General features: G+C 31.5%; 1 protein-coding gene across 4 annotated transcripts in view; it reads right to left on the reverse strand.

The window, feature by feature from the left end:
• Positions 1–19329, reverse strand: part of LOC145661242 (uncharacterized) — a 729570-nt gene that overhangs the window by 64952 nt on the left and 645289 nt on the right. For 3 of the 4 annotated variants that reach the window (XM_081726693.1, XM_081726692.1, XM_081726695.1), the window contains 4 exons: positions 17799–17930; positions 16420–16540; positions 9066–9143; positions 1100–1324 (listed from right to left, as the gene is read on the reverse strand). In XM_081726693.1, the coding sequence (XP_081582819.1) occupies positions 1100–1324; positions 9066–9143; positions 16420–16540; positions 17799–17930 (556 nt within the window). Of the gene's footprint in view, positions 1–1099; positions 1325–9065; positions 9144–15374; positions 15439–16419; positions 16541–17798; positions 17931–19329 lie in introns of those variants that run through there. The other variant, XM_081726694.1, reaches the window with a different exon arrangement.

A 19329-nucleotide genomic window follows, 5' to 3' on the forward strand; every position in this document is an offset into this window, starting at 1 on the left:
TGATAGTCTGTACATTTCTCCATAGTGAATCTCCTGCTTTAGTGTCTTCTTTTCTCATTGTCAAATGTTCTTGCTTCAAAATGTCTTACAACAAAATTCAATATAACATCACTCCTTTTTCTTCTAGTATTCTTTCCATTTCTTAATTGAAGACTCTCTGTAGAAAACAATGTAAGCGCCACCTTGCAATTGTTTCACTTATTTTACTTTTTAATACGTTTATGCCTTAGTTAGATATTCATACTTCGTTATATGCTAGGTTATATTTCTAAGCAATAATATTTTCTATTTTGTGACGCTTGGGCACAATTTACTGCCTTTTGTCTCTACTGTTTCTGTTACTTTTGTTTTTGGCACTTACATTGTTTTCTACAGCGAGTCTTCAATTCATTTCTACCTCAGATGACGAAATCTTCGGTCTTGAAAGGTAAGTGCTCTTGTTTAATTAAATATATATATATATTAAAAAAAGAATGTTTTAATCAACATATATATGACTTGCATGTGTAAACGATTATTTAAAGGTTTCAATAAGAAAGCTATTTTAATTAAATATCAAAATATAAATACGACCAAATAATAATTTAGAGAATAACTACGCTATTTAAAAGTGCTCTTATCCAAATATTATTTCGGTTTATTAGTTGAAAAATAAATTTAATTATAAGAAAATATTTACATTTTCGTTCCGCACACTTGCTCAAACGTAACTTGCTGAATTAATGAAAGAAGCACATATCTCATTTCTGTTATGATTTGATGATAGATACGACAATATAACATTTAAAAATCTTTAAAATGAATTACAATGACATACGGTCTGACATCTCTCCCTAATATTTAATTATTTATTTTTAGTCTCTCTACACTCCATTGACATGCTAATCAAGGTGTGAAAGCTAAATGTGTTCTATTTAGTACCGCCAGTATACATATGCTTTAAACTATTATTAAGATACATAAAAACTATTTTTCCACTTATTTCAATGAGTTCCTATAAGATAATTGCTGGATGCAAATCAACAATTAAATGAACATAAGCTAAATTTCCATTATGCGTTTTATAACGACATGCAAGAACCATCAATATTTTTCTTACCCAAGAAACTTGGCTCCAACTGGTCCCAGTTCCAAAATTCGGCTTGCTAGAGCTTCACCTTCCATCAACGGTGGTGGATGTGTAAGCTTGTCTTTTTTCAGGTAACGGCATGTCACTCGCATTGGCATTGATGCTTTTCGAGGTGGAATTATGACTCTCACACCAGAATGACGACAACCTCTCATCGCTCCGCCGCGAGCATCAACCATGAAGCTAACCAGGAAACTTGAATAACAAAAAAATAACTATTTCAGGAGAAAAACATGTTATATAAAGAAATAGTACACCAGTCAAAATATATAGTAGTGATCGTATTACTCGAATATGCGTAGTAACTGTAGACAACAAAAGCTGTTGTGTACACACTTCGTAGTGGGAAGGTTACAATCCCGGAGATTCTGATTTGAGAGTTCATGTCGACTTTCATTTACTCACATCAAGCTGATACTGTACTTACTTTGAAATGAAATTAGAAGTGTTTGTATCCTTTCTTATAGTCCATGACAAATATAAAGAGAAGTCATGAACAGTATAAGTTTCAAGAAATTTACGTTTCCTTTACGTCTCATGCATTATTTATACAAAATAATGAGATCTAAAACATTGTTAAGTCTCCAAGATTAAATTTAGATTCAGATTTATTTTCTTATTCATCTTTCACATCATTCTTTTATTTTTTTACTTCAGCAACAATTTCTAATTCTATGCTTCTTTCCTTGATAACTAACGAAGTGCATCTAATGTAAATCACAAACCACAAAATAATTTTTAATGTTACTAAAAGAACACTATTAAAATTTTATGTTTCCTCTGTTGTAAAGTTCCTGAAGTAATTCGGTCACTTTCTTACTGATTATATCATTTACAAAATGCAATTGTATGGATAAAAAGCCGGAACTTTATCGCTTGCTTTTACAATATCGCAATTTGATTTGTAAATCATGACTCATTTATGCATAAAGGATACAGGTAATAATAAACGAGCGTAATATCACGAAAAGTTTAAGGAAAACAATATATTGACAATACAATGATATACCTAGCATTAAATATACATTATTAAGAACGATTTATCTTCCATTCACTGAACAAACAACAATTTGTTCGCAGAATGAATTATTAAAAATTGATGGTTTAAGAGAAAAATCATTAATTTAGCAATTTTGTACCTATATTTTTAATTTTCTTATTTTTACTCTATAAGAAAATAAGAAGTATATTACACTGAAACAAATCAAACATCAATAACGAAAAAAGCAAATGACAGCAATCAGGAATATTCATTATACAGTACATCCATATTGAAATTATATAAGAACAGATAGAAGTAGAACATTTATAGAAAAACAAAGAATGAAGAAGAAACGATATTAACGTATTTTAGAAGTTGTTCATTATGCAACGCATGCGCTGCTAAAGATGGGCATCAGCTAATTGCTTAAACAATCATGTACATAAATGGCCACAATATTATGATTATTACCTATTGAAACAATATGTACTATTGCAGCATATATGTAAATTTGATAATTTGCTGATTAAAAACCTGTAAACATTTGCTTCCGTACATAAATTACATGTATGCTGCAATTAGTTTCTCTAACATATAATGCAAGATGATGGTTTAGAAAATAAGCCATTTATGCATTTAAGTGCACACTCAGATTGACTCAAAACTACTTAATTATATTTTCTAACGTGCTCTGCAACACGTATATCACCTTATGGACCATCACTAATAAACAAACAGAAAAAAAGAAAGAAAAACATAAATATTGCAATATGTATCTAAGAGCAATTACTGAATTACAATTGTAACGGCGGATTTTAATATATAAATCTGAGTGTACACTGATTGAAGTAAGCAATATACGAAATAGAATAATTTCTTGGTCATAGTTGCATAGAATGTTCTCCTAAATTCTGTTACTGACATTCAATGCTAGCGTCTAACTCTACATATTAATTTTCTATTTTTGTACCGTGTATTTCGTGAAACTCTCACTGAGCTGTTAAAATTAAGTTTTAAAATAAATAAAGTTAGCATGCAAGAAAAGAGAAAAGGTACCAAAAGCAACTAGTAAGCAAATAGTACAAAACATAGTTCTACTCTACTTCACTGATCTTTGTCTACGGTAAAAATGTCTAACATAGGCAAAACAGACAATACAACTGCAATAATTTTCACAAGAACACAACACATAAGGTTACCCAATGATACACTTACTTCTTCCATTGTAGCTTCCTGCACATTTTCATCCACAATGTCACCAACAAGAGGTTAGAGAAAGTAAAAAGGTAGTTAGTAGATCAAAATAGAAAATGAAACAAAGAAAGCACGGATCACAGTTAGTATTACAAGTTCTACGTCGTTTTAAGAATTAATATAATTCTACAACAATTACGTTTCACTGCTTTCTAATTACAGGTATTGCGAAGTTAAATGTAAAAGCTTGAATCAAAAATTGATGGTATTACGTCTACGGACAAAGAACAAAACACAAAATCAACGATAATAATGCTTGAATGATTCCGCATTGTAGGTTACTTAAACAAAGTACTATATATGAAATATAGTTCCGATAATTTCAATGAAATCGACTCACTGCAAAATGAATTTCAAAACAAACGCACATTTTGAGCTTGGAGAAAAAATTAACAGTATTTCATTCTCTTCCCATTTTTCGCTAACTTAACACTCCAAATGACTTTTAGCTCATTTTTGGAGTTTTAACCCTGAACATTCAAAGATTAGTTGGAAAAAAATAATGATTAATCTATAATTTGGTGAAGTATATATTTTCTTCGAGATAATTAAAGTTTGAGAGAAAATTCTTAAGATAAGATCGTGTCTTAACAATACTAAGTTTAAATTAATAACAAGAAGTTAGTACTCAACTACGTGTATTATCCTAATATAATACAAATTGAAATTCTATCTCACAATATCATCAACTACGCCAACTGCTTCAAAATAACACAAATTTATCCTATATCTTACTGTGTCAGATGTACAAACTCAGTATATTCACGTTATGCCTTATGTATGTACTCCTACAATCATTAGAAAAAATACTTCAAGCGATAAGTATTATCAAATCACACACAGATCAAGAACAAACTGGTTTATGCCTACTATAATGCGACTCTGTACCAAAGAATTATTGGAGAATAGCAAATAGAGGATTTAAACAGTGATTTCAATCGACCAAATAATATAGGAATGTAAATGTATCACACTCTTTTTAACATTTCCTTTATATATATATATATATATATATATATATATATATATATATATATATATATATATTAGGCTAAATATATTTAAGTATGAAACTAAATACAGTGTGTTTCAGGACAAATCTGTAATATTTCAGGAGGCGATTCTAAGAGGGACAAAAAGATATATGAAAATCTGTAATTCTCAATAGTAACCAATATGTAATATGGCGAAAATAAGACGGTATCGTGAGTCAGGAACATTACAAATAAAACAAAATAAGAACATCACTCACCGTTGTACTATAGAAATGTTACAATGGATATATTCAAGTGCTAGTGAGGTTGGGCATATGTTATTCGCTCTTCCTTAAGAGATTTTCGAAATTTCTACATCCCACTTCAATGTATTCAATGCGTTTTAATGCGTTTAACTAATCACAGAATTCGCATGTTGCAGAAATACGGCAGTCGTTGATAAGATTTTTAGAATCGGTGAAAAGATTAATCAGTATTAGCACGTGTTTTTATCTTTGTCTAATAAACCTCCTTTTATACAATTCAATAAATAGAAATGAAAGAAATTGCTCTGGGGATTGTAGTGGCCAAGAAATAAGACTCCACCTAGGAAATACTAACTGTCTGGTACAACGCTGTGTTTCAAAAGTTACAGTTGTCAGCAAAAATGGATATTCTCATACATAATTTGTTTTCTTAAAAATTTAAAAATGAAGACATTCTTTGAGTATATGCATATTTCTGCAGAATTTTCTCCAAGTCACAGCAAACTGTACTAAAATCGGTTCACACACTCAGTCGTTTCTGAAAAAAATAAATTATGTAACTAGATACTCATTTGTTCGGCTACGTGATGTTAACCCATCACACACATTTCCACAATCACAGGTCCTATCACATTATTAACCATGCCACATCACATTCTCACTGAAAATTATGTTGGAAATTAATTCGGAAGATTTCATTTGATTCTCTCAGCTAGCTGTAGAAATTACTTGTATTTTTTAAAACTGTATTCCAGGAGAATGCGATTCCAAATTAAATAGCAACAAACATCTGCACGCAATATGCACCACGTACGGGCGTGTGAAGCTTCGAAATGTGAGGAAATCTATTTGTGTTAATTGACGGGTTCCGCTATACCACTGTCATAAAATTAAACTTAGATTTTATCATATTTTTGTTTGTTTGTTTGTTTGTTTTTGTTTTTCGTCTACATTCTCAACGGGAAGTTCCCTGATTTCGTAATGAGAAAAACATGTTGAAGAACACTACCCAATTCCATACCCTGCGCAAGGAAAATCGTCGCTGGGATTTCTCTATGGTTGCACAAGCACTTCCGTTACAGTCTTCACATGCAACTATGTCCGTGTTACCATTAGTTAATAATGATCATTAACAAATTACTGGAACTGGTAAGCAATCAACTGTACCTCTAAAAATGTTCATATGTGTCTACCCATCTTCTGCCGGACATCACCCGGGATGCATTCTAGAGAGCTCCATGGGAGAACGAATGTTGTCATCTCATGGCAACGTAGGTAATTTTTGCCACCTTGACAATACCGTATCTCGGCAACCGTTCGGAATCATACCATGTTTCTGTAAATTCTTTGGTTAGAATCGACGATACTATCACGTCCTGGAATACTGAAAATTCTTCCCGAAACAATCTATACACTTCACGGGAAAGGGGAAGAGAAGCATAGTAAACAATCACTTCCATTAGAGGTTCATCATCAACTCACCTGCACCAGTCATACAAACATAGATTCTCTAAAATTTGCTGCATCCTATGTTCATATGATGAGTTTTTTTTTTTTCACATTTCTTCTTGCCTCATTCATATATTTTTTTAATATACATGGTTGTAGATCAGCATTTCCAATCTTTTTAATGTTGCAGACTGCTTGTGGTGACTGTTAATTTTCCGCAGCCTCCCATTAAATCAAAATATTTCTTAAAAAATATTTTACATGTCATAAAAATGAAGTGGTAAATTACAATTTCACTATTGTAAGTGTGCCATTTATGGCGATGCAATACTGCTAAAAATTAAGATATTTGAAAAAAATATATGATCATGCTAGATAGGCCTAATATTGTGAATTCACTATTCATCTAATGAGATGAGTGATGCACCTTTTAGACTAGGTTGGTAATTTTGTTATTTCTTTTTTAGATTTCTTCTTTATGTTATATTCTTCTCAATTGGTTGAAACTAGGTAATGTACAAATATTCTAGGTGTGTTCAACATAAGAAGTAGTTTAATGAAAATACAATGACCCGTGAACACCTTTTCAATCTTCAGCTGCCCCTCGAGAATCCTCGGACCACAGATTTGAAAAACGTTCTAGTAGATGATTATCGACAAGCGACGATTATCGATTCACTCAGTTGGTAAACATCAGAAAGAACAACCGTGGGAAAATAACTATTTATGTTGATATCTTTAAATTTCATGTATGTTTTCGATGCTCTTTTCACACTTTGAAGCTTGCACGCATACGATGAAATTTTGTCAAGTTCTGAACATGAACGTGAAAGCAATTTAAAAAACCTACAGCACCATTTTTTTTTTTTTTTTAATTTCTGATAGTGTGGGTTGTAATTAGTATTATATTTGTTTAGGATACATGTAATCCATTGCATAGAAGTGACCATACAAACATACAAAATATGTTTACAATAGTTACCATGTTAAAAACAACAAAACAGAACAAATGTATTTAGAATTTGTAATCTTTCATAATTCGTAAAGTATATATCCAACGAATAAAAATTCTTACATGTAATGATGTATTTACAGTTAGTTCATTAATGCAGTGTAAGCCAATTTTATTGAAACTAAAAAAAAATAACAGTTCAGAATTCATGTATACAAAACACTTCAAAACAAAGAATATTGCAGTAATTAACTCTCAGAAATTATTTATTCACATCTAACGAAAGTTGAAAATGACCAATTCTTATGAATATTGTCATCTACAAGTGTATAGTCGTCGTATTCTAGATATAATATATCTCTCAAATTAATCTATAACATGTTGAGTTGAGAAAAACAAAAATACGTCTTGATTAGTTGATTTTGTTGGTTTCGAGTTTAGCGTCCCTTTCAGCACAGAGTCTACTTGACACACGGACTTACAGTTTAACTTGAGACCCAAACCACATGAGCTGCCGCTCGGAATCGAACACGGCTCTCTCGCGCCAAAGGTATATAACCTTAACGATATAGCCCCGAAGTTGTTTAAAAGTATCAATGACCAAGTAATATAACACATTCAGTGAAATTTTCTACTCCTTTATGTTTCGGTAATGGTTCCAGTTTGAAACTGTTATGACTTCAGGATAATGCAGGTGAAGCTACGTTAAATATTTTATTTACTTATTTATTTATTTGACTTTAAAGAAAACATAAACGCTTAATAGATCTATCACGCCAATGTGTTATTTGTTGCTAGAAACAACTCTGTAATTCATTTGACCCGCTTTCTTTACTTATAAACCTACATTGAATGTTACAAGCTATTAACCTTCCAATAGATATCTTCTTCAAAGACTTTCAATTCAAAACTTTAGAGTACTTTTCAGTTACATTTTATAAAAGGAAAATAGTATAAAATGTCATGCAAAAACCAAGATATGTAACGGCCTACAGTAAAATGAACTAAAGTTTTTATTATTATTATTATTATTAATAATAATGTACTCTGCTATAATTAATTGATATTACTCTTACAGTGTCTTCTGCAATTGTGATAAACAGTGGATCTAATTTTATCAACGCCAATATTTTGTTAGTATATGAGAGACATTATCTATCCATCTATCTATCTATCTATCCATATATATAAACTTTCATTTTTAATAACATTATTTACCATAATACTATCATATACCGTATTTATGGCAAGATATTTTGAATTTCTACATTATTGTTGGAAACATTTCCATCTCAAAGAGAAAGAATGAAATTTAATGTTACTCGGTTGTACGCTAAAGAGGACAGAAAATACATGTAAGTGAATAAATAAGTATTTTCTTAGAAACTAGTGACGAGCGCCCTACTACTGAGCCACTATGTCACTCGAAAGAGAAAATAAGATTTTTGCTGTAAAGGTAGTCATATGTAGTATCTCTCAAACACGAAATAACAATAGGAGCACAAATAAAATACGAGTTTTCTCACCATCAAACTCAAAATTAGATAGTTAAAACCCTCCACAGGTAGACAAATAAACTAACGGTTAATTGTGTATAAAAAACACAATAATAGTTCACACATTATTTAAAATTTAAATAGTAAACAGTACAGATTCTGGTGCAATATTGCAAATTCAAGTTCAAAAACCACTGCAAAACTTACAACCACTGCAAATAATGCATCAGAAAACTACATACACACGAAATTTTAATGACCAAAAATAAATAAAAAGAGAAATTATTTTTGAATAACATAGTGAATGCTTCTAACCTCTTTTCATAAAAATAATAACTCAGTACAACTGTTTTGTAAAAAAAGAAAAAAATACATATACGACTATTTTGTGGTAACGTGATATCAAAAAGAAAAAGAAATCATATTATTCGACCTGAGTATTTCAATATTTATACCAATAATGTTAGCATGTCTCAAAAAGTATTTCGAAATCATTTTTAATTTTCTTCGTTTTCTTTAAAAATAAAATTTGTTTTTTTAAAAAAATATAAACTTGCTCAAACCTTTCCCTCCACATGCCTGGTGACACTGACACTGCACCAAGAGAGGCTAGAGACTGGTCTAAGCAGTTTAAACTGAGGCTGTTCAAAAAATTGCACTGGGTCAGAACAAAATGGAAAAGCTGTTCAAAAAAATGAAACATAATCAAAAAGCAAAAATATGTATATATATATATATATATTTATTTTCAGAAAATACCAGGTTCATTTATTTGCATCACAAAACAAGCTTAAAGCAACATGTGGCTCAAGATCAGGGATATGAATTATGGCTGATGAGAATGGTTAAGAAAATAGGTGAAACAATAGATAAATCTTACGAACTAGGAAGTTAAAATGAGCAATGATGGAATTTCAGGGATCATTCTTCTCTTCTTCTTCAGAGAATAATGCCATAGTATCAGTAAAATGCTTCAAGAATTAATAATGAAGTCTATTTTCAGCATTTCTGAATGAAAACTCAGAGAGACAAACAGCAATTAACTGTTAGATGATGATGTGTTGGAAATAAAGACACCTAATATTATATGAGAGGGTCATGTCTAACAAAGGAACATTAGAAGATTCATTAAAATGCACTAACCTTTTTCTAATATTGCAGATTTTATTTGTGATTAAAAACTTTCAATGTGAGAATTTATGTCAAATCTTAATTCGATATTCCCATCTGATGTAATTATAAAATTATCCTCACGTTGCAGAATTAATTCTACAAATATGATTTTTCACCTTAACTTTATCCACAAATTATCTGATTTATTATTCAATACTACATTTCTCTTCAAATATTTGGAACAAATTTAAATATAAAAGTTCTAAAGTAAGTTTAAGATATTTTTGAGAAAAATAAAATAGATTTCATTGTGAATGTGGATGGAATACATTCAGAAGAAATTTGGAAATGACCTTGAGCATATCAAAAATTGGAATTAAAAGTTACTTTAATGTTTGGCAAACTATCAAACTTACTACAAATTTTAAATTTTAGCGCTTGTACTAGCAAATGGATTCAAATAATCAAGGGAGAAAGATATCAAACGTGGAGTTCGAGCTTAAAACAATAATTTTTAAATCTGCAACATGACGATTCTCTGGAAACTTTCAGCGATGGTTCATTTGAGGAAATGTTTGTGATGCTAATAAATGTAATTAAAAATAAATATAATAAAAAATAACCGAAATTACACGGTGACTGTAATGGTCATCACTATAACATTCGTGATACCCACTGTAGTACTGTTTTCGATATCAACATGCATATAGCAACATTGTAAGCAATGAAGTAGTGGTCTCGCTTACATATATTATGTACAGTATTGACATGCTAACGACTATTGAAGATAATATGTAAACTGACATGAATTTGAGTTACGTAGTTATTAAAATAAAACTGACAATGATTCTATTCTGTCGTGCACATGCTTTCAATTCATGCTTACCGAAGTGCACATACTAATTGTAAATTTGTTATTGATGGTCAACTTGTGACGTTGGATGATGTAAGAAAAGATATCTCTCTACTGTATACAAAGATAAAGAAATAATTTATGAAAAGAGGTTGACATTCTGTAAAGTCAAACACTAAGTTTGCATTGCATAAGTTACATATATATATAACACGTATATACAGCTAACGAAATATTTTTTTTACTCGTATTATTATTTAAATATATATATTTAAGTGTTGCAATTTGTACAGTTGCAGTAATACTGAGTATTTTGTTTCTGACATAATATGTGAATAGAAGGAAACAAAGCAATTCTATAATCCATTTCAAGCATTCAGGAATATTTTGTAACAATAAGCTTCAAATCAGGTACAGATATGCATCATAAGAATGGTCGTACACGAAGACTTAAAAATATGATTCATGAGCATAAAATTGAAGAACACATGAGAAAAAAAAAATGTTGTTCAAGATAATACAAATATCCCTTGTTTATTAGTGTTAGCTTCTTTCCATATACTCAGGTGTGACTAATAAAATTTTTCAACTTGTATTCGGTCCTTCACTAAGATTTCTTTTTCTGAATTCTAAGAATGAGAGTACGAAAGGAACAGTTCGAGATACTGCGGAAGTTTCCAGTCAGGAATTTTGTAACAAAGAGAAGCAGAAGAGACAATTTTTTTAAGCGTAACCGTAGTTGCGAAGAAAATCTTTTTAATTTCATCTGTCTCTATTAAACTTTGCTTAATTTTGAAATCTGATAAAAGTTCGTGCGGAATTGAATATACATTATATAAAATTACGAAGACGGACTCTGTGAGTATGAAATTCGTTTAGTGTTTTTGGTTTCGTGAAGTATGGGTTTTGTACGCGTTTCAGAATTTAGTAATTTTTTTTCCGAGTTCCTTTTCAACACAAAAACTACTTGAGACGTGGAACCTACAGTTTACATGGGAATAACCTATAATCACATCGGAAGCATCTCAGACTACGAATTGTGTTAACGCATGCATTTAGCCATTTGCTTATTCTCTTATCTTTGACGAGTAATGATACGTGGAATTTCATCGGGAACAAAACTCGGGACCACAGATATCACAGGCAAGTGTGTAAATCCGAAAACCAATACCATATTTACTGAGTTTATAAACATACAATTATCTAAGAACAAAACAAGATAGAAGGAAATTAAGAAATTGCAAAATAGGAAGAAAATGGGTAATGGATATATGTGAAGAAAGGAAGAAAGAAACCTATCTATAAGAGTCATATAACTGACAAAAAGAAAAGTTTATATTAGTATGGAAAGTGAGGGGGAAAATATTCTGAAAGTTCGTGAGAACAACTTTCATTTACTTTTTTACCTTCTGTCCTTCTTCCCTTTCAATATTCTTTACTATTTAAGGAGTCCGATAACAAAAATGTTTCAATGAAGGATTCTTAACTTCAAATCTACAAATCCTTTAGTTTTATTATTATTATTATTATTAATCTCTTCTGGTTTTGACTAACAAATAGATATCAAGTTGCCTATGGTCACTTTGATTTATTAGGGATTAGATTTCTGGACTTTCGGCATTTATGGCCATGTTAGCTCGTCACGTATGGGAGATGATGTCCCTCGGTGATCACACTACGCAGAGAACCGGAGAGGAAGGAAGGAAGCGGCCTGGGACCATTATATTAGGTACCATCTCGACATTTGTCTGGTGTAAATGAGGGAAAAACCAGGAAAACATCACTCAGGATGGATGGCCTTAAAAAGCTTTTACACTTTCCGACTAAGTTTCCTCACCGGGAATCGAACCAGGAACCGCTATTACCACAGGCAACAGCGTTAGCGACTATGCTATACGGGGTTCCACACACTTTGATTTACGTATTTAATGTTATGATTGAAAGCCGCGATAGAACAAACATACAGCGTGTGTTCCCATCATAGTGTTCTCATAATATTATTTACAAAAATACTTATTATTTTATGTTTAACGTACAGTGTGTGTTCCCTTCGTAGTATTCTCACATTACTATTTACGGAAATACTTAGTATTTTAACTGTAAAGCACTGAAAGTTCCTTCCGGGTTTGTATTCTTTTATATATTATTTTAATACACTTACCTCAACATTTTCACTCTGTAATTTCGCCACATTATTCCTATTAAAAACTTAATTTTCTACCTCTATACTTTTACGGGCATCAAGACTTTCAGTCAAACAAAAAGAAGCGCACTATTAGCATCTGACGTTATCCTACGAACAATAGTCGACCTCTCATTTACTGTTTGTAAGAAATGTCCATATTAGGAAGGTGGATATTATTTCAACTTTATTGAATCAACGCAAAATAAATATACACAACAAAAGTAATTTTACTCCCTATACAGCTCTTTATTTTTTTTCCTTTTTCAAATATATAAAGCTAGAAAATTATTAGAAATCTTCAATCTTTAAGCAGTTGTGCTCCAAGAGCAGGATTGTGCCCAAACTCTGCAGAGAAAGTCGAACATTCAGTGATCGTAGCCTAATCATTCTTTTCTGTGAACCGTCTATAGGAATCTAGGAAATTTCAGATTGATATATGTATATGTAAAAAGTAAACTCTTACCTTAACGTATTATATGAAGTGTTCTGTTACATATCACACAATAATTTTAGTTGTTTTGTTAACATTCGTAGAATTTATTTGCTATACTTTAATCAGAATATTCACTGTTTCCTTATAAGTTAAAATTGCTGATTTAACTTTTCAGCTCTTCTGATCTTACTGATAAGTAAGTCCTTTGCTCTGAGCTTCTTTGGTTCCGAAGAAATCTAGATACATTATTCAGATCAAACTAAAACTCTTAGAAACTTAGTACGGCCTGAGATCTGGAGGCTCACCTCAGAGTACTAGAACTTAAAAAGGTATCGTATAGAACAACTAAAATTATCACGTGATATGTAACAGAATATTTTGTTTGTGAGAAGTTTATGTAAAAAATGTGTACTTATGAATCCAAAATTCCCTAGTATCTTTTAGATGATTTTTCGGATAGTCAAATGATTAGAGAGGCCATCACTAAATGTTTCGAGTTTGTTTTCTCCCATAGTGCAGATTCAATTGTGCTTGATTATTTCCGTTGTGTATTTTGCTTTTATTAAAGTAAAGTTGAAATACTATCCATTTCCGCAATACGAACATACTAATAGTTTTCGTTACAATATGTGTAAATAAGAAGTTGTCGATTATCGTTATTATTGATTACTGTGCATATAAGACAAATCTTTATTTTTAAAATTCATTATATTTGTTATTAATTTACCTTGAACCTATTCTGTTTGCGGTCCTATGCTCGCAGTTTAGTATATTGTCTTTCAATATTCAATTACTGATGCTTCCAATAAATTAAAAGTTACTACTATCAGCAGATAATAATGTTTGCGATTATATTACATCAGTTACCCGAAGAAAAGCATTTTCTCATAGGTATTACCGATAATTAATCTTGAACATCAAAACGAATAATCTGATGGCAGGAAACGTATTGTTTGTGATAGTGCTATTTCAATTTGCAAACTGACAACATAAATTTAAAATATTCCTTAAAATTTAAGGATGTACTCATTAAAGAAGTATGTATTCCAATGGTTTGAATTCTAACTTTTGATGAATTGTTTGAATACTAAATTGTTAGGCCTACATCTTTATTTCAATTACGTTCACAATTATTTACGTAAATAAGTTAAAAATTAGCTAATTATTCAATTATTTTTAACACACATTTTCTGTCATAGATATCGGGGGAGAAGCCAGTTACTTAGGCCTACATTAAAAAATAACAGCAAAAGTTAACTAGCAGAATAAACTGACCAGTATTCGATATTAGTTGATGTTAAATTATTGATATCTCGCACCCCGACTTATAAGATGGGGTGATTTATGAATAGGGTAAAAATTCTGAAGAAGATATTATTTTTTATAGTTTACTTTTGAAATCATTACATTTGGTTCAACATTATATTATTGACTTTTTGGAATATCAATACATATACCAGTATATTTGTATTTTATATTTGTTGCGTAGTATCCTGGTTCTATCCCAGACCAAATAAGTTTGTGGTGGACAATATCGTGTCCGTGGATTTTCTCGGGTACTCTTGTTTCCTCCCACATTGTCATTCCACCAATTCTTCCATCATCACTCACTTGCCTTAATCATTGTCTCCCTTAGCCTAAAGGGCATAATCATGGGACGTTAAACTGAAAGATTTCATTTCGATTTATTTATATTTATTAGAGAACTGAACACATTCCACAAAAGAACATGTACAATTAGCCTCAAAAGCGTAAAATTGTCGTGTTTGAAATAAATCGAAAGTTGAAATTCAAATTGCATTATATCAGTTCCGAAGTATTATCAAAGGTATTGAAACGGTGAATCTCTAGAATTTTCAAAATACATGTATTAAACACTGTCTTAATTAGTGCTAACATCTAAGTAGCTTGTGCAACCGCTTTACGAAACTGTTTTAAAAAATAAAAGTTAAAATTCAGAATGCAGTTATAAGGCATGCATACACGTATTACTAAGTACGAACATACATTGCACGAAAACGAATTGAGAATAGTTGGTTTTATGGCTGTATAGAATAGTACATGTACCAAATCATGCACAATACATTCAAGGCATATGTCAACAAGCAACTTGGCGTTTAATTATTGTAAATACAATCTAAGACTCTCAAGTTTTAGACAATATTAGGGATGATTGAGTAATAGATTAATGTTAGTAATGTTAGAAATGAAGGATATCTACTTCATTATTTAGCATGCTCACATGAACAAACATTTTTCATTCGTTAGTTGGGACATTTTTTATATATATTGTTATTATTAACTTACTTAAATACATGGCTTTTCTGTTGTTTTTCTTGATTGATTTTACACCTACGCAAATGAAATTTATTGTAATGAAGCAATAAATGTACAAAAGCTGTATGATGTAATTATTTCAAATTCGTATTTCTATCGTTAATCCAGCAAACATTTTTCAGCTGATATGAAATTATATAAAGAGTAATTAAAAGCAAATATATTACCTAATAAAAACTTAACCTGTTATAATCTTCTGAAGTATGCCAAGGAACAATGTAATGAAATACAATGAAACATATTAATAATCCTTAACTTGCAATCATTTAATTTGCACTACATTATTTCGTCTGCCAGTTGCGCACGTATTCAGTACTAAGATGATTTTTTTTTTTTTTCAGATAAAATCATAAGGAAGTCGAATAATTTTATTTATCTATTCCAATTAAGTCAACTTCTGTACAATTTCATCTTAAAAATCAACTTACTACTGAAGTTTTCTGCAACTAGGCAGACAAAAATATATTCATGAAAATTAAATAATTTCATGTTAGGGATTATTACGGTGTTTCGTTATATTATCCTTATTTAATTGATTTATTTGAATTCCCTATTTAAATATTTGTATTACATTTAAATACTGAAGAAATTATACACTTGGTACAAATCGTACAATAAGTCTTTCAGTATTATATTTCATGAGTTTAATAAAATTATGCGAGTAAACTATCATTAAAACATTGATATATTTCGCAAGGGAAAATTCAAAAAGAACATATGAAACTACTCACAAAAATGATTTCTACATTTAAAAAAAATCATACAAATAGCTAAATATACACGACACGTAAGCAAATTGAAATGAAATTGTTTAAAAATTATCATGAGCACTCAGCAATATTGTTATATCGTACTAAATTTACTACGATTTAATAGTACGCATATGAAAGCAAAACATGAAGCAAAACGAAAACAAATCCTAATTTATTGTGTGCAATAAGAAGCAAAAGAGAAAATTCAAATATGAATATTTTTAAATCTTCCTTTCTTACATACCCAACATGAACAGGGTGTCTCGCAATATCCACATTATCTGGAGCATACGTCGTGGTGAACTGATTGTAATTGTCTTTTGTATGTTGCGGGCTAATTGTGTCTTCCACAGCAGTTGGAGGTGCTGGAACATGAATATAATTATTTACTTACTACACGCATTCACTACTGACATTCAACTAGTAATTATCTGTTGATGCTTACTTAAAAATTTACAAATGTTATTAATATCTAAATTATTATGATTTAAACGAATCCAAAATACGATTTATTATAATTGATTGTCGAGATTTCAGTATCATTTTGTATGCAGGATTGAAATATATAACATACATAACAACGAAGATTAATAGAGAAAAGTACGAAGATTTCTTTCGTTGCAGCTGTTGTCCAGTATTTCCGAATCTCATCACTAGGAGAAGTTTTCACAAGGTGGCGGGAAACATTAGAGAGAAGGCAACTTGTATGCTCAAATTTCATGAGTCTCTCATTTATCATTGTCGAAAGATACTTCCACACAGAGTTCACAAAAAATCCACAGTCCGATAATTACATCTGTACGCCATATATTTAGTTTGAGATTACAGTTTATCTTTAAAAAGGATAAGCCATTGCGGTAGACGCACAAGTGGACCGGTAAGATATGATTTCCGAAGGACCCATAGGAGATCAACTGTAAAAATACGCAGATCAACAGAATGGTTGTTTCTTCAACTGAATGAGGATATCATGGACTTCATATTGACATAGGACAGAGCCCAAGTCCATTTTCACAATTAAATCTAGGCACTTTTGAACCAACGTTAGCCACAACCATGGATCAGGCGTGAAACAGTGGACCATGAATCCTATGCGATTTTCTTCTCCTCTTCCTCTAAATATTCAAGCAATAAAAGTGCAAATCATACCTGTCATTGACAGCATCACGTCTGACATACTATAAAAATATGGACCGAAATCTTCGTATTGGTATAGCAAAATGACTACAAGTACTCATGTCATGCATTCGTAAATGTACAAATACTTGAAAGTTTTTTTTTAACTATAAAATAAAAGCATGATTTTATTCCTAACTCACACGCACTATTTATGACAAATGTTAAAAAATCTCAGAAATCATTTATAACAACCCTGTACAATATTGTTAGCAAATCAACAACTGACAAATTGCAAATTTATCAAACATTCTGGTGAAGGAACTATAATTTTGAAACCACGCTGTAAATAATAAGACGTCTTATGTCTGGATTATCGTAATGCAAACAGCTTCAATGTTCAAGATACATCTTTTAAACATATTATTTCTTATATTCCTAATGCGTCGATTTTTAAAACGGGAAGTTTTTGGTTAATATGAAAGAGAAGAATATATTCATACATACCCATGGAATCTCGGTTCGAATCTCCTCTTTCATCTCGAGTGACATCGATGGGCAAAGAATCATCACCAAGGGACTTCATTTCATCTACAGTGAGGTAGCGGTAAGGTTGGTCGCTTAACATCGTATCTTCTCCTACAATGTAAAATAGTGAAATATATATATACACGTAATATTTTAATGCAATTATAGGTAATTCCAGTGATTACACCAAAGAAGGAAAGATTTAAATTACAATAATCTACACAGCAATACGATTCGAAATACAGAATGAAATATTAATTTTTAATTATCACTGTTCAAAGCTGTTACAAGCATGGGTTCAAGTTATGTAGATGTGCTATAAATTTAATCTAATATAAATAAAATAAAGAGTTTGTTTGTGTGTTAGTCTGTCTGTCTATCTGTGTGCGGCCTGGGACCAGACGAGTGGACCGAGAGTTACCAAATTTTGGTCAGGGGTACCTTGGCCCAAGCCCCAGATCAAGACGAAGCCCTTTTTTCAAATTTCGAACCAGGGGGGTCTCAGGGGGGCGTTTACCGGAACCGGCTTGAGAACCAGACAAACTGACCGAGAGTTACCAAATTTTAGTCACGAATACCTTGGTCCAGGCTGCAGACTAGAGTTAAACGTTTTAGTCAAAATTCGAGCCAGGAAGGTCTCAGGGGGGCGTTTACCGGGACATGTAAAAGTAGTAGAAAATGACCGATATTAGTGTCGAATTCACAGTTTTCGCGGTCGCTGAAATTAATGGTGACATTTTCATTAGCGATGACTTGCAAATTTAGTTACAATTGTATGCGGGCCGGAAGTCATCGGGGAGGGGGGGGATAACCGAGACATGTAAAAAAAACAGCCCAAAATGACCGATATTAGTGTCAAATCCATAGTTTTTGCGGTCGCTGAAATCAATGGTGATACTTCCACAGGCGTTGAGTTCCAAATACAGCCCCCGTGCGAAGCATGGGTATATTCAACTAGTATTTATATAAAATTCGAGGTATAGATTTACTGTGCGCGTATATTTATATTTTCCTTAAAAAAATATGACTCCCGTATATTTACTTGATGTTATCAAATGCACCGGTTTCGGATTTTCACTTGTATACCGGTACTGTTTTGAACTGTTCCCAGATATCGCTGGCGGCACTGACTTTCACTTGTTATTAAACAGCCATTATAAGAAAATAGAATTCTATTATATTTAACAGAAGGAATTTCTTAATTAATTTTTAATTTTCGAGTCCATTTCTTTATATTCATTTTTCTGTATTTTTAATATTTGGTCTAGGAATTAATTCGTGCGGGTGGACAAGAGATGGCGCAACGAACGGAGCGTCCCACAGTTCCGTGTATCCACACATGTGTTGCAAACCCCTGTCATCCCGTATCGTTCGTAGTATAGGGCAGTGGATTAAAGCGTCAACAACACCAATTTGTAGTTAAGTGAACATGACGCAATTTGTGCCTGATAAAGTGTTTTTGCGGGGTCCTGCTGCATTACTTTAACATGCAGAAAAGTGCGACTGAAAG

The sequence above is a fragment of the Thermobia domestica genome, chromosome 1 (assembly GCF_964235325.1).
Source record: "Thermobia domestica chromosome 1, izTheDome1.hap1.1, whole genome shotgun sequence".
NCBI lineage: Eukaryota > Metazoa > Arthropoda > Insecta > Zygentoma > Lepismatidae > Thermobia > Thermobia domestica.